The sequence below is a fragment of the Arvicanthis niloticus genome, chromosome 5 (genome assembly GCF_011762505.2).
Source record: "Arvicanthis niloticus isolate mArvNil1 chromosome 5, mArvNil1.pat.X, whole genome shotgun sequence".
NCBI lineage: Eukaryota > Metazoa > Chordata > Mammalia > Rodentia > Muridae > Arvicanthis > Arvicanthis niloticus.
In genome coordinates, this window is record NC_047662.1 from 65258814 (window position 1) to 65276272 (window position 17459).

The following is a 17459-nucleotide window of genomic DNA, read 5'->3' on the forward strand; positions in this document are numbered from 1 at the left end:
TCTGGCAAATCTAAACTGATTCACAAAAGCAGGGATTGGCTTCCTGTGAAGAAATACTTTTGCTGACTAGGATCTGGCAAATAGAAGAGTGGGGAGAGGTGGCATTCAGGAACATCTTTCCGTTTTATGAAGACTAGTGTCATGGAACTGAAGAATAAATACAGTCAAGAGAAAGCAATAGTGGCCTGGACAGAGACTTTACCAATTGGCAGTGTGAAATATTTGGTGGGCTAACAGTTTTAATGGGTTTGTTTTAGACAGTTCTTCTGCTGTGAAAGTGTCGGTTAATAATTTACCCTTCCCGAGGGGCAGAGGCAGCAATCATAGTCTGTGAGCAGCCACTCTGGGGCCTGTCATCTGCTGGAGCTCATCTTGCTGGCTAGAGCCATGAGCCCTGTTGGTTGCGACAGGGTACCAAGGCTCTGAACGTTGACAAATGAAAGCTTCAGAGAGCTAAATAAGGCAGAGATGTTTGGAGTGATTTACTTCAAGCACTATCTAAAGTAATGGATTACTACTGTAGCTACCCATCTGCTCCGCATCAAAAAGAATGTAACCCTACATCTCTTGAAAAAGTTTATTTTGAAGTAAGGTGGAGCTGTGTATGGAGGGAAGAGAGTGTGGCAGGGAGATAAATTATTTCTACAGAATATTTATGAAGCTTCAGAGAAAGGACAAACTGGGCTTGTTGATTGATACCTGGAATATGTTTTTATTGTCTAACAAAATATTGGATGCAGCTGTACATGTAAGACTTATCTGCTGTGCGTATGATCATCAGTGTGAAAAGCCTGATGTGTTACCCCTTGCCATACACTTTGTTTTGATGTGATAGTAAGCGCAACTCTGCTGTAGGTTTCAGTGCAATTTATGTGAATTGTATTTCCCTGTTTAGTCATTGATTCATACTGCAGTGTCGGCATGGTAAGTTCTGTAATTTGCTTTCCTGTGTGAAGAGTGCTTTTCTTCTACTGAAGCTTCATTGCTGCATACTTTTTTTTTTTTTTTAGGCGTTATGTCACTACAAAGATTTACAGTTATTTAATAATGATTTATTGTAGTAATTTATTCAGCCAGCTGTGGCACATTTTCGGTGGAATTTGTAAATCAAATTTATATAGAAATTTACCAGGACATGCATTTCAAGATTTAATAAAATATACTCTAAAATCTTTTTGAAGTGGGTAGTTTCATGCTGGCACATTTGGGATTCGCTTTACCTTAACAGCCGTTGTTAATGTTCAGCCTCTGCCACGTCTTTCCCATAGCCACTGCAAAGAGGACCCTGGTAAGTCTGTTAAAGTAGTTTCTGGTTTATCCACTTTACTTTCAGACTATTAATGCCATGTTGTAGTTGACTTGGGATGTTCACATGACATTAAGGAATGTGGAACCATCTTGACATAAGGTTCTCTGTAGTTTCAGAAGTTTTAATCACTACTAAAACACTCATCCAGAATCGAACTGAGAGCATATTAGGAGGTTGTGGGATCCCCTTCCTTTACCCAGAGCTCACTGACTGTGGCCATGTAGGCTGCATTGTGCTTTGCTTCATTTGGCAACTCACACTTTTTTGGTTACTTTGTTATTATACGAAATGCCAAGTTCTGTTTTCTTTTTAAAGCTGCTTTTACTTGATGGCATCTCTTTTGTTGTTCATCTTTGAGAAGAATCAGAATCTCAAAGTGCACGGGGTTCTGGTGTAACTTGTATTTTCTTTTCAACCCAGCAGTTTTTTAGAAGCTGTCTTGGATGTGTGTTTGCCACGTTGTTTGTAAAAATGACTTGTTTTCTAAGACTGCACGAAAATTTTAGTTCTAAGATTAAAATACCAAGCCACCTGTTTTGTGTGCAACCTCTTGGAACCTCTTTTGACTAAAAGGCTGGCCCGCAAACACATTGATGGTGTTGATCAATTGTTTTGATATGGTAATGACTCTCTTAATGCTCCTTAAAGTTTCAGTCACCAATTAACTATGTTTAAAGATGGTGGTTTTGAATCAAAAAGGAAGTGAAAACATGAAAAGTACTCCAGACACAAATTTTTTTCTAACGGTTTATATTTATCATGCTAGTCACCAGTAAGTCAAGATGAACACAAGAAAAGAACAAAGGCATCCCAAACAGCTTCCCACCTGAAAGTAACCCTTTGCCACTCAGCTTCATTTGTACTGTAGGTATCAGGGGAACAATGACTTCTAAATTCCTTTCATTTATTTTTAAGGTGTAATATTTAAAAATGTTCTTAGAAACATTGCACAGCAGTTGATTTTTGCCTTCAGATGGGAATTCTGTGAGTTAAGTGGAGTCTTTACACTATCATAGTGAAAGGAGAATAATGTTAGAGCGACAGCTTAGTGGTAGAGGGCTGATCATGGACATTCCAGGTGCAACCCATATCCACCCACACTGGCAAACATGATTAAAATCATAATCATTGAAAATATGTACAGAATAGTTTGTTTAGGAAAATATACCTTGATGGAGCTAATAGTCCAGAAAAGCATTTACGTCTTTTTAAGAGTTATGACTAAGAGTAATTAATAAATCTGTAGTATAAGAGATAAAGAAGTTTTATGAGAGGCAACAGAAGCTTCATTTCTTTGGGTATATAGAGAGGACACACACACACACACACACACACAGAGAGAGAGAGAGAGAGAGAGAGAGAGAGAGAGAGAGAGCAAGCACTCTCTCCTGAGATAGATCCCCAGCCTTAAGAGAGGCTCTTCTTGAAGGTTTAATTTGTGGTATCTTAGAGGTGGCACTTGCTTTCCTTAAACGCATTTAGTGTGTTGCATTGAGGAGATCCTGGAGGAAGATGGAGGTCATTCTTTTACATGGTCTCAGCTAGCATCAAGTGTTCAAAGTACCCTAGGTGGATCACCTACAGCCCGTTAAATACAATAGGAAAGAACATTTAGAAGCATGTCTTCATGGTTTTTAGCTTGGACTTTATCAATTCTTTATTTACCTTTTGTTTTGATCTGAAAATCCTAAAAATATGATACTAAATAGAAACTTTAAAAGAAAGACAAAATTTGGCGATGGGAAGATGTTTTATCTTATGAGTGAGTCTTTACTGACTGATGATGGATGCTTTGAAAGGATGAGCTGAGGGAAACAAACAAAACAACACACGGTGCTCAGTCAGCAAAGGCTGCCAGAGCTGCTGAGGGAGCAGCCCAGAGAAGCACACCCTGGGCTTAGCCCCTCTCCTCATCCAGTTCATTCCTTCATCCAAATTTCTTAAATACCTTTGAATACTGGGCAGTTTGCCAAATGTGGTAAGAATATAGAAGTCAAACACTTGAGTTTGCTTTTAAGCCCCGATGAGTAGGAGGTTTAATTGTTTGTTAACAAAACTCTGAAATGGGCAGGGAACAGTTATATGGGAACAGTTCCGACGGTCTGATTCACACACACTGAGTTTGGGGCCTGAGTGGAAGGCTCTCGAGTGTGGAAAATCAGAAAGATTTAAGGGCTTGTGTGAGAGAACACATACCCTGGCTGCCTGGGTTTGCTGTGAGTTCTGGAGAGAGACTCCTTCCTAGAGAGCATGGACAGGTGATCCCCTATATACATGTATAGACTGGGAATATTATTTCTGTAGTTCAGGGCAAAAGCTATAAGTAATATGTTTTGGAGTGAGCTTCCAGTTGGGATTACAAGGTAGTAATAAACATAGTACCAGTGTTCTGCTATATTTGATTTGAGAAATTATTTTGAGGCAGAAATATTTGGGCTTCAAATACAAATGCTGATACTTAAATTTTTCTGTAAACTAGTTTTTTAGTTATCATACAGGATCTTTTTAAAAATGGAAGTACTTGTAAATTGATAATTTATTTCTTCTAATTGCTGGGGTTAGGGCCTCAGGTGCTGTCATGTCATGGGTTTCCCTTTTTCTGTTTGAATATACTGTATTTCCAAGTGTTTATATACTTGAAGTATAGAGAAAAATAGCAAGCTCCCTTGTTCTTGCACCGTGTATTGTGTGGGAATGTGGAAATACAGTAAACCCCCCCCGCCCCCCAACTGAATACTTAGAGCTTTGGTGTCTCTCCCTTTCTTTTTATATTTATTGCCCATTGTTCCTAGAAAGACACAAAGCTTGCACTGACTGGTTGAGAAGCTTGGCTCCCAGTCTCAAGGCCTGTGCAGTTTACCTATGTAATCTCATCTCTTATTAATGCCTTGCATCTGTCCAAGGTGTACTGCTCCCTTGCACTTCCTCATGCTGCCTTCCTGTTTAGAGTGCTGTCACAAGTCCTCTCAGGACCAAATTATTTCTGCTGTGTTCATACTGCAGCTGGTGATACGTGCACTGACTTGGGGACTTCTTAATAAAAGAGAGCGATTAGTTACACCTTCTCTTTCCACTTAGTGTTTGCACATGGCTGTCTGACTAACCTGTAAGTCAGGAAGTGAGAGGACTTTGTTGAAAATGGTACAACTCTGAAGATGTGGGCAGTGTTTCCAGCCTCCTCCAGAGAAGAAACAAAGTTGCTAAGCTTATTTGGACCTATAAACCCTGTAACTCTATTTGGTCATCTGTTCATCCAGGCTACAGTATGGGACTCTTCTTTCCTTTGTCCCCTCTTTTTATTTTATTCTTTTAGATATTAATGCCACACACTGTGAGGATGCTCTGCACCTTTTGTGATTTTCTTGGAGATGTTTCTTATTAGAAATATTTCTTAATATTCCATGGAAAAGGATCATAATAAATTAAAGCAAATTCTAAATGCATGAAAATGTACATGTTAGTTATACAGCATGTAACTATAACTAGCTACATAAAAGGATAAACTTGGTATCTCTTGTTTTCTCTGTCAACATCATCTGACTTAACTCTCAGCTGACTTTGGCTGCAAATAATATCTCAGATACTTTACTTCTTAGTAAACTTGCTTGGAATGTGTCCTAGGCTTATACAAGAGCTCCTGGTCCTAGCTATAGCTTTTGTCTTCATTATTCTCATCTTCTTTATTTCTTATTCCTGGTCTTCCACTCAACATCTTGTCATTCAGGACCCCTGTTGCTGCTGGCTCAGGTCAAGTGGTGGATGGATACTAATCTACTCTAATACATAATATAATATATATTTTATATATAACATATATTACTACTAATATTCTAATATATATTATATGCATATATATATATTAGAAAACTTAGAATACATATAGGACTTATAATCTACACTATTAAGCAAGGTCACATGACCTTAAAAACAAATGCATCACATCTTCTCTCTCATGTGGAATCAAGTCAATAATGTATGTGTAGATGTTAACAAATGTGCATTTGGATACATTGTAACATGAAGAAAAGCTAAGTACAAGGGAATGAAGAGGACTAGTTCAGATCATTGATGGATGAGTTAAGGGTACAAAGCTGATTTTTTTTTCTGATTGAAATTCTGTCATGGATTTTGGGTTTTTTTTTTTTTTTTTTTTTTTTTTTTTTGCTATTAGATAAGTACATAAAATATATTCCATACTTAAAAGAGTAAAATTTAATATGAAGCTTCATAGATTCCACTTTGAGTTGCAGTTCTAATGGAATATAAGTTCATTAAGTTGCATAGACTTTGGGTCTGGTGTATAGTGTTTTTTTATTTGTATTTTTATAATAAGGCTTATTTAAAGAAAAAGGGAATGTATGTAGGGGAATCTTGATCCTTTTTATAGTATCTGGCATACAGCAGGTGCATACTACATGCAGGGTAATGTTCCCTAGACTGTGTCTATTTATAATGATTAATGTTGTAAGAGTTCTAGTTACTGGATTTTTGTCCAATATTATCTTTATGTAACTTGTCACTATGCCTTATAGAGTAAGAGATCTTAGCCAATGGACATATTTACTTTCCTCCTTAACTCTTAAGTATATGGCTTGGCTTTGAGATCTCTAGAAAGCAGGATGTGGAAACACTCTTGATTATATATACCATATAAAATGCCCAATGCTAGGGGAAAGCTATAAGAAGCTGGGGAGGAGGGCAGCCCTATAGGAGGACCAGCATTCTCAATTAACCTGGCACCGAGATCTCTCAGATATTGGACCACCAACCAGGCAGCATACATCAGCTAATATGAGGCCCCCAACACATATACAGGAGAGGACTGCCAGGTCTGGGTTTAGTCAGAGAAGATGCACCTAACCCTCAAGAGACTGGAGGCCCCAGGGAGTTTAGAGATCTGGTGGGGTGGGGGGTGAGGACATCCTGGTGGAGACTGGGGAGGGGGGCAGGGAAGAGGTATGGGATATGGAACAGTTGGAGGGTGGACCAGGAGGGGAATAAAATCTGGAGTTTAAAAGAAATAAAATAAAAATGCCCAATGCTAGAGTTAGCCAAAAGTTGGAATATCTACCAGTGGTTGTGCTTGTAAAAGTTCATCGTCTGGCTCATGGGGTTATATACAAAGAGCTTGAATTTGTCCAACTATTGATGAATTCCAGTCTTGCCTATTTCAAGTTCTCAGTGTAAATACTACTTGCCTATGAAGTTTCTTAAAAGTTCAATATTTGGTTTTGTCAAGTCAGTAAGAGAAACTCTGGTATACCATGCGTTTTCAACATTTGGCCACTGTTTGGAACTCTGCTGTCAAAGTCCTGTGGTAGACCCGAGCCCTGAAAAATGGTCCATGTTCGGTTACCAACTCATTTTGTGTTTTAGCCTCAGTTTTCTTAGTTGTAAAGCAATCATATTAAATTAGCCACGCCCACACACCCCGCAGGGTGTCTCAAATTACAAAGGCCAAGAAACGCAGGCTCAGCACTGCTCTTCCCCCATGTTCAGAATTTACATCTTTATTTTCCAGAGAAAAGATCTCCACTGATTGAAAGCAAATACATTTCAGAACTGCCTTTACTGAATAACTCTCACAAAGCCTGTGCCTGTATTAGCAGCTGAGGCTAGCAATGGGAAACATCTGGAGCTGTGCATGGTGGTACACACCTTTAATCCCCGCACTCAGGAGGCAGAGGAAGGTGGATCTCAGTGAGTTCAAGGCCAGCCTTGTTTAAATACCATTTCCCTTTGTGTGTGGGAATGAACTCTCCATATGTAGTACTTGAATGGCTCAAGTAGCCAGGCAAACAACAAAATGAGGAAAGCAGGTGAGGGTAGGAGACCAGTGGGGGAGGGGTGCTTGCTAAAAAGGCAGTAGCTTCTGTTCCACCCCAGCTTACAGTTGCTGTAGAGGAATGTTTCTGCTCCAGTCTTTAGTTTCCCAACACTTTACCTTTTGCCTCTCTCTAACTCACCCCTCCACCCCTGAAGCTTATAACTTGTATTTTAACTTTAAAATTTCTTGAACTTTATATGTTGGCCATTAATTAAAACACATGAAGCCCAACAAAAGTGCCCAAGGCCATCTAGTTTGAAATCTGTACACACACAGAGACACACCACACACAGACACACACACACACACACACACGAGTGAGAGAGATACAGAGAGACAGATTTATATTTGTTGAGTATCTATGCTTAGAAACTAGGTAAACCTTTTATACTAACCAAAGTATTTAGTTTTCACAACAGTTCTATGAATTACCTGTACTATTACTATTTGGAGTTGGAAAGTTTGGGTTAAGTGATTTGGCCAGTAAGTAAAAGCTTCTACAGAGAGTCAAACCTACGTTTTAAAAATAGTCTCCTTGCTGGACTTCTAACCATTATACACAGTTGACTGCCTGGGCATACGTGGAACATGAATAAATGCAGGTGGGCTGCTGTATGGCAGAGATTGCTGCATTATACGGAGATAACTGAATGATACCAGTTCAGTGTATAGAGTGACACAGTTTGTGCATGCATGTGCTTGATATGATAAAGCCCTGAGTGCTATGTACTTTTATACTTCATGATTTTTTTTTTTATAAAGCTCGGTGAGATCATTGTCAATTTTTTAGAAATTTTAGTTTTTCTCTTTGCTGCAAGCAAACCAGACTCACTAAGCTTTGGATCCAGTACCATCTCTGTCCAAGGGCAGATACCCCTTCTCCTTGCCACATGTAAACCCCACCCATGGAAAGGCTCCAAGTCTTGAGTGATGATCACTTCCTCTGGGCGAGAGTATGAAGAAGAAAGTAGATCTAGCAGGAGTAGTAAATCCCCACAGACATAGATAAGTACTTGAGGTCAGAGACTGCATCTTTTATAGTTTGTCTACATACCAAACTCATTAATATAAAGAGTCATCTTAGCAGTAGTGGTTGTAGTAGCAAAAATAATACAAAGAAGTCAGTCTCAGTCTATGTTTTTGTATCAACGTTCATGATGTCTAGGGTTCAGGGATGTTTCTTTGAGAAAATAATGTGAAACCATCTCTCTCATGCTCATCCTTGATTTCTGCTTCTTTCACCTAATCCTCATAAAATGTGTTTCAGCCTTCAAAACTCTTGCCTATAGGAATAAAACTATAAGATATTAGGAAGAAAAATGAAAACACTGTGGAAAAAAAACACAATACGTTTATCCATTTATGTTGTTTCCCTGGGGGCTTTTTAAAATACTTCAACACTATAGCCTTTTGTTTTTCCTTCTCAGAAAAAAATATTTTCACTGTATATTCATTGTGCATAGTATTATGTTACACAGGCACATTTTTATACATGTATATGCTGTTCATTGAGCCTATCTGCCACTGCACTCCCCCCTTTCTTTCCCCTTTATAGCTTATCCACTCGATGTGTGGTGGGGAGAAGGAAAGAGCCAGTGCCTCTGACAGTATTCTTCTTGACAGTCCATACCCATCATGTGAATGGAAAGTACCCAAAACCCCATTTTCAGAACTGTATCTAGAGTCTCTGGCTCCTGAAGAAAACCAGTGTGGTTCCGACGTGGGACAGGAAGAGTGGTTTGCGTTGGCACCGGCCCTGCGGGTGCTTTGGGGCTGGAGCGCACACAGCTGTGGGTTACAGACGCTTGCTCTTCAGTATTAATGTGGCCAGCATGTGAAACCATGGCACCGCAATACTACACAAAGGTCTACGCCTCTGATAGTTTGAGAAATAACTCCCAGCTGAAGAAATTCTTCTTTGAAGGGCTGGAATACATTCCAGAACAGAAGGTCCTTTTTCAGTACTGGTAGAATTAACCATAGAGGCCTGGTGATGGTGGACTGGGCATCGGGGACTGCATCACACATATTTAAGGGTTTGGGAGCTTTAACCAAAAATACAAGGGGGAAAAAGAAATGAAGAAATAGATGAAGGTTCCTTTAAACCTTTGGCTAATAACTTCCACACTCCTCACTGCGCATGTGGCACAGATCTTGTACACACACTCAAGTCATTGTGTAGTTTCTTTGAGTTCACAAGTGCATTAGTGGAAGCTATCATCTCAGTTGAAGTATGATAGACATGTTTCTACCAATTACTGTTTCCCTGAGCTGTCTGTGAGGACAGGAGAATCAGAGGCCTGTATATACAAACAAAAGAAATATGTATGGTGTTGGGTATCACTTAAAGCTCAATAACAAAAATCGTCTACTAGACATAGGAATCTCTCTCTCTCTCTCCCTCCCTCCCTTCCTCTCTCCCTCCCTCTCAAAATATGTGTTCCCTTCTAATGGTATACTTGAGAGAAGGTCTTCTATCTGCCATTGTTAGTGAGAATGTTTTCCCATCCAGGTTACAATTTCCATTGAAATAGTTGCATACAAGTATCCAGAAGTTAGTTTATCGACTCTTATTGCACTTCTGGGTATCTAATAAATAATGTATTAGCCTGATGGATATGTGGCTACCTAACTATGGAGCATGAAATATGCACTGTTTCTCTAATACACTGTAGGGAGACCTGTTTATAAAGTATTTAGTATTGGTTTTATAATGCACTGTTGACAACAGGAGACCACGAAGCTCAAAGATCAATCTCATTTTGGCCCACAGTATTAATGCTACTTTATAAAGCTCTATGACAGGTCACTTAGACAGTGGTCCTTACAAAAGGACCCTGTTAGGAAGGCTGGTTGTAGTGGCTGCCAGCACAGCAGATAAATGTCTTTGTCCATGTCCCTGAGGTGTTTCTTCGGTGGCTGTTGATACTGGCCATGTGATGGAACTCATCATTTCCCTGGTCTCTAGAGGGATTCTGGACTAAAAGTGCTGAGTTCTCCTAATGCAGTCCTCACTAATTGGGTAGAGAGTTGATGTGACTTTGGATCACATGGGCCTGGAGGTAGGAGTTAGCAGTAAGGGGTGGGGTGACTTACCTCCTCAGCTTTGTGTTGTGTCTGCTAATGAAGCAATATTCTTAGACATCTCCTCTTTCCTACATTCAGATCATATATGTGACATAGTTCAAAGTATTTTCAGTTTTTGTTTGCTTTGGGGAATTTCTTTAGCCAGGAGTAAACTTACAGCCATTAAAAAAAAATACTCTGTATATACTTAGAATTGGGTTTATAAATAAATAAAGATCAAATAATTTGATGTAAAATCTATTCTTGGTATTTTTTTATATGAACTCATCAGTATGGGAATGTATTTGATCACTATAGTTCCCTAAGTTCTGTTTCCTACAAGGCTGTATGTTCTGGAGCAAGGCATTATTCTCTGCATTAAGAACCCCTTATTGGTTTTCAGTATTTCAGTTTTCAGTGTCAGTATTTCCAACTCCTAACTACAGTACCTTTAAAAAAAGATTCTTTAAAATTTCAAATTTAAATGATAAATCTTTCATAGAGTGTGAGTGTATGTATATGTGCATGTATGTATGTATGTATGTATGTATGTATACATGCATGTGCCTGGTCATCAAATCCCCTGGAGCTATGGTTTCAGCAATTGTAAGCCATCGCATGTAGGTACTGGGAACTGAACTTGGATCCCATGCAAGAACAGTACATGTTCTTAGCCTCTAAGCCCAGTGCATTGTCTTAAAGCCACTCGACTGGGAGATTTCTTAAGTACTTTCAGAGGCAACCCTCTCTGTCGTTTGGCGTTTCTTCTGCTACCTCATGGATTCTGACCTTCAGAGTGCCCTTTTGAGTAGACGGTTCCCTTTCTTTTCTCCAGTTGTTCTCTAGTTTGTGCTCTTAACTAGACTTGTAATATCTGTGTTTCTTTTTTAAAACATTAAGTGTATTTATTATTGTTTTAAGTAAAATATAATTACATCATTTCGCTCCATTCCCTTTCCTTCCTCTAACAACTTCCATGGCCCCACCCTCGCTCCTTCTCAAGTTTCTGGCCTCATCTTCTTTAATTATTACAATATGGCAGGGCCTGAACAAGGACAATGCAAAAAAAGTGGAAGAGGGAAATCTCATGGGGTCCCAACCCCAGACAAAAACTACAGGCAACTAAGGGATGCTGAGAGACATTGTCTTCCCTTAGGAAGATGCCCTTTAATTGGTTATTCAATGCCAAGTGTCCACTGAGTGGACTGAGTAGGTTCTATTTATATTTTTACATACATACATACATACATACATACATACATACATACATACGTGCGCGCACACACACACACACACACACACACACACCACTCACACACACCAATTCCTGGAATTTCTTTTTGTTTTTGTGGGTTTGAGACAGGGTTTCTCAGGGTAGCCCTGGCTGTTCTAGAACTCACTCTGTAGACCAGGCTGGCTTCAAATTCAGAGATCTACTTGCCTCTGCCTCCTGAGTTCTGGGATTAAAGGGATGTGCTATCACTGCCTGGCCTTAATGCCTTTCTTACCGTGGAAGTTTTTCTTATATCATTCCTTTGGTGTCCGAGGGATTTTTTTTTCTCCCTTCAGAGAACCTTTTCATTTGTGTTCTTACCATGTTCTCTCTTAGGACCCTTTATATCATTTTCCCTCTGGCTTAAATCTTCAATATTTTTCTCTCAACTGACTTTGTCCCCTTAGCTTACTGTAGACTTTTCTTTTTAAACCTCCTGCAGTGGAAAACAAGCTGTATGTTCCTAAGGACACTTCTTTAAATCCTGCTAACTTTTAAAGCCACATTTCTCGTACTTTGTTTTCTTTCATTCATCCAAAGTCTCTTTTACCACTTCTGCCTCGGTGTCTTTACGAATGATGCACTCCCTTACTCCTCTGACCGAGCTTGAATTGTATTCCTCTAAATCATTTTATTCTCATTTCTGTAGAAGGTGCCGCCAATCAGATCCGTAGTGTCACACTGGCTCTTGTGACCCACATATTTTAAAAGATTTATATTTATCTTTAGTATGTGTATGTGTCTGCACCCTGGGAGGGGTGTTGTGTGTGCGCATGCATGCTGGTCCCTATGGAGGCTGGAAGAGGGCATCAGATCCCCTGGAGCTGGATTTACAGGCAATTGTGAGCCACCCAATATGGAAACTGACTTGGGTTCTCTACAAGAGCGGTATGCTCTTAACCAGTGAGCTATCTGTCTAGCCGCCTTACACGTGTCCTGGCTGTCATTCCTACTTCCATAATTTCATCCTCAGAGTGTTTTGCTTTTTTTCATCAGCCTTACCTGTTTGTTTTACCTATTTATTATAATAGTTCCTTAATTGTTCTCTTAGCTTCATTTTATTCTCATTTTATTGTGTTGTCCTGGATGTACTTTCTTTTAAAATGCTAATGATCGCCCTGTGGTAGGTAGTACTGCCTTTTTGTAGACCTGGCTGATAGCTTGGTGGATAACAGAATAGCAACTGAGAGTGGACTGTGGGACTCTTACCCATAGTTCTGTCTCCTGCACATTCTTTCAATTATTACTGCTTTATCCACTATCTACACTGTACTTTAGTCAAACTGGATCACTTCTCTAGGGGAATATTGGTAGTTTCTTGGGGCCCAAAACAAAGACACCCTTTACTTAGATGCTTTCTTTCTCCATTATCAGTGGGAAGGCATCCTTCCCTAAATCATAAGGAGCTACTACTGTTCTTGCCTCACCACAGTCTCTGTTTGTGTAAGGTCATTTTCATGCATGGCTTCCATTCTGTAGTAGATTATAGTCCTGTAAGCAGGGATCATGTCTTATTTTGGTGTTCCCCACAGCTTCTTGTACTTGGTATGTGAAGCTTGACAAATAGTTCTTCAATAGTGACTAAGAAGGTTTATCATGATTTTCTTGATAAGTAGCAGAAGAAAATGGAATGGGTTTTAGCTGGGGTATAGCTCAGTGGTAGAGCTTATGTTCGACAGCCCAGGTTTCAGACACCCACACAACTATCCAGTGTCCCCTTAAAGAAGAGAGTCTTGAGTGCAGTGCTGGTTTGGCTTCTTAGCAGAGTTATGCTTGTTCACAAGAAGCCCTGAGTTTGGTCCCTCTGTCCTATTAGACATCAGTGAACTATTCAGTTATTCCTCATTGTTGTTCTCTTACGGTTCATGTAGTTAACTGTTGGTTGCTATAAACCTTAGTAATTAACTCTTTTTACAAGTATTTGATTGGTGGGAGGAGTATGTTACATTTGCAGTTTTGAAGATAAAGTGTCTCGGTGTAACCACGATTTCTGTACAATATCGCCTGCAGACTATATATAATTTCCTCTTCTAATCTCTCAACAGGCACGTTTTGTGCCCTCCCCGCCTCCAAATTGCCTCAGTTACAAATCAGAGGGCAGACTTGGTGATCAAGACTGGCAAGCACATTTTAAGGTCCCATGCTGTGGGGTCGATCCATCTCAACTCGAGGTATGTTGTCCTTTCCTATTTAAGTTGTTTAAATATGCTCACAAGCTTTGACTATCCTATTGAAGTTCATTCCCACATAATTATTCTTTATTCCACCCCCTCACTGTCTTTCACACTCACATGCATGCTAGGAAATGAATGCATTTACTTGCTTCTCAACAGTTTTTACCTCTGAAGATACTGTATGAAGGAGGATTTTGTGGCAGTTATATGAATGGTTTTGATTGATTGTGATACTGTCTTCTTTTCCTTCATCCCTTTTGTTTTTTCTTACACTTAGTTCTAGGGAAGATTTATTGTAATTGTCACTGTTTTTAAAATGGATGTGTTATGATAGTAATTGTAGAAAATTGAAATGTAACATATATGTTTTATATACACACACATAAACACACACAGACTGATAGTTTTTATAAGGTGAGCATAACCAGGACATCAGCTGGATGGACAGACAGTGCAGTTGTGTGGGAAAAGCTTCCCCTCTGCTTGTTTCCAGCTGAGGTCCTACACCAGAGACCCCCACTCTTCCCATTTAAGATGTTTTAATTTGGAAAACACTCCAGAAGTTGTACAAATTCTCTTTGCATCAATGTTTTTCATTTAAACGTGTATTTGTGTGGGCTTACATGCATATTTGTATGTATATGTGTATTTATTTTGTGTGTATAAGTACGTAGCTTGTCAGAGTTTGTCTATGTATGTATGCATGCATGTATGTATATGCGTGTATGTGCTTGTCTATGTGTTTGTTAGTATGTATGCATGTATTTGTGCATGTATGTATGTTCTTGGGTATGTTTATGTATGTGTGTGTGTGTTTGTGAGTATATGTGTATGTGTTTGTATGTGTGTGTGCTTTGTGTATTTGTGAATGTGTGTATGCTTAGGTATGCATTTGTGTGTGTGTTTAAAATAGCCATGGCATTATTCTAAAATTTCTCTTTTTTAATTTATATTTTTAGGTTTGAGAATTACACATATTATTTTTTTTGTGTATCTTGTTTTAATGTGTGAACTTCAGAGTGTTACATTTTCAAATAATTTTAAGGTATTGAGCCCAGCCTGGGAACATGGTTTTCTTGTGTAGAAGTGAATCTCAGTCTTCCTTCTTCACAGTAATTTAAACTATTATTATGACAGTTTTACTGGAACTGCCAGCATCTCAGTCTGCAGTTTTTAGAAGAAAGTAAATAAAATCATTAATATTATTTTACAATCCCACCACTTTCCTGGTCATAGGAAAGTAATTCCCCAGTGCACCTCTGTGCCCCAGCCTGTTGGATTTTTGTTTTTATTTTTGCTCTCAGAGTCACTTAAGGAAAGACACCACTGACTCTTTTCAAAAAAAAAAAAAAAAAAAAAAAAATCAACTGTAGCTTGTGGTAGTAAGAAAGCTTTTGTCACTGCTTGTACACACGAAAAGATTAAAGTCATTTTTCAGTTTTTAGATCAAAACAAGATAGTAAAATGTTTGATCTTTTATAGGGGTAAGATTTGTACTGACTGAAGATGATTTTTTTTAGTGTGAATCTTGATTCCAAGGGATTCAGTATTCCTTAGCATTTTGTAAACTCCCTGATCTCCTGCACCTACCGCATCTGTCCGTGTTCATATCTTTAGTATCCACAGATTATACCATTTGAGGGCTTCCTTGAGGTGCGTTCTGGAGCTCAGCCCTGACTGGGGTGTCAATAGACACACCGCATCTCAGTCAAGTTAAACAAGTGTCCATTGGAGCACTTTTTCTCCTTTTGGGTAAAGCCTTTAGGTAATATTTTCCTAAGGGGAATGTTAATGTCACTGTCTGAAGTGGCTCGAACCTTGCTTGGGGGGGGGGGGGGGCTTGTGTTCCTTTTCTGGTCACATAAAGATATTTTTAATGCATAAGGTTTTCTCTGTCAGTATTGGTCACCGTTTTTCTTCTTCTTTCAGTACACAGCAGTTATTATTTCTGTCTTGTGCACTGATGTGGTTGGTGTTCCTGTGAGTTAACATCTGAGTATTTAGTATATCCATAATGGTTTGGCAGAAAACTAACTAACAATGAAGGCATGGGTGCGCTTATTTATAAAGTGGACCATGATTTTGTTCCCTGAAGTCTTCAGGCCATTCTGGCTGAAGCTACTATATGTTGAAATGCCCAACTCAGGTTTTGAAAGCCATCTGGCATTTGTGTGTGTGTGTGTGTGTGTGTGTGTGTGTGTGTAAATATTATAAATATGAAGGAACAAGTGAATTCTAACAGACTCTTGGCAGAGGAGGGTTGGGATTGAGATGCCAATCAAAGATGATAACATGAAATAGTTTTTTGTTCTCCTTTTCATAAAGATCCTTTAAGCTAATTTTGAATTAGCTAATTCATGGATGCTAAACCTAAATTCTTGTCTTAAAGATTTTAATAGAAAAAGTAATAGACTATGTAGTTCAGATCATTTACCATGACACTTGGTTACATTCAGTTGTTGGCGTTCATGAGTCATTTTTTTTTTAAAGATGGGATCTCACTCCTGTCTGCTTTGAAACTCACTATGCAGATCAAACTGGCCTCATATTCACAGAGGTTTGCCTGCCTCTGCCTCCCAAGTGCTGGGATTAAAAGTTTGAACCACCATGTACCCACTGCCCGTGCATCTTTTTAATCTGATTTAAAGGCTGCTACATACATGCTTAACTCAGTCATCTAATAAACTGAAACAAGAAAAAGCAAATTTTTCCAGGTCCCTTAAAATTTACACATAAGGATCCATGATTACCAGATGTTACTGTTTGGGAACATTGGCAATTGAAACACTGTTGTCAAGTTAGTAATGGAAAGAAAAAAACTGGAAATCAGTTGGCAAGCAAAGATTTAGGTGTAAATATTAGGTGAATCTTAATTGTAATGATGAGTCTCTTTAAATTAAAGAAGATAATTCATAGAGGCAGGCAGATCTCTGTGAGTTTGAGTTGAGGGCAGTCTATTCTACATGGTGAGTTCCAGGACACTCAGAGCTATGTAGGAAAACCTGTCTCAAAAACAAAACAAAGCAAAACAAAGCAAAAACAAAAAACCAAAAAGCTAACTCAGATCTTGATCTTTTATTATTATTTTTTATCTTTATAATTTTTATTGGTTATTTTACTTATTTACATTTCAAATGAACAGCAATATCAACCAAGCAGATCTTGATCTTAAGAAGTACTTTTGATCTCACCTCCTTTCTTTTCTCCTCAGCATTCACATACATGTGCTTGTGTATTCATTGTGTTTGGATTTGTATGTTTTAAGGGAAACAAATATTTTACTGTCCTATCATCAAATTGTATTTGTGAGTTTAGGGAAAACAATAGACATAGATAACTATAGAATTATAAAGCAAACACAAAAAATTGGAAAAAATTTAAACTTAAAAAAAAATCAAACTTGTACTATTTTCTATTCTTTATATCAAGTCAAAATTGTTCTTCCTTGATTTGTGTTGGAAAAGAAATGGCACAATAAAGCAGGGATGGCAGGCTTCACAAGGGGAAAGGCTGCTGTCAACATTCTTCCTCAGGAATATGGAAATTTGGGTGGATTATCTGTTCAGAGGAGTTTTCCTTTATTAATTCTTTCTCCTTTTTTTCCACTTAAGACATCTGTTAACATTTCACACAGACCAACAGATGTTGCAAAGCAAGTCCTACACTTTGTTCTCAAGAAAAATGACATTTCCTCAATTGCCTGCCCCACCTCTGTGACTGAGCCCAGCCTGCTGCTCCTGCATAATTTGCATATATTAAGTTATGTGCCTTGATGCATTAGGAACCTGAGCTTTAGCATTACTTGCTATG

The 17459-nt window shown here is 38.7% G+C and overlaps 1 protein-coding gene across 4 annotated transcripts in view; it reads left to right on the plus strand.

Moving 5' to 3' along the window:
* Bnc2 (basonuclin zinc finger protein 2) overlaps positions 1-17459 on the plus strand; it is a 402767-nt gene that overhangs the window by 104972 nt on the left and 280336 nt on the right. For all 4 annotated transcript variants that reach the window (XM_076934704.1, XM_076934703.1, XM_034503818.2 and 1 more), the window contains exon 2: positions 13521-13646. In XM_076934704.1, coding sequence (XP_076790819.1) covers positions 13521-13646 — 126 coding nt within the window. The remainder of the gene's footprint in view (positions 1-13520; positions 13647-17459) is intronic.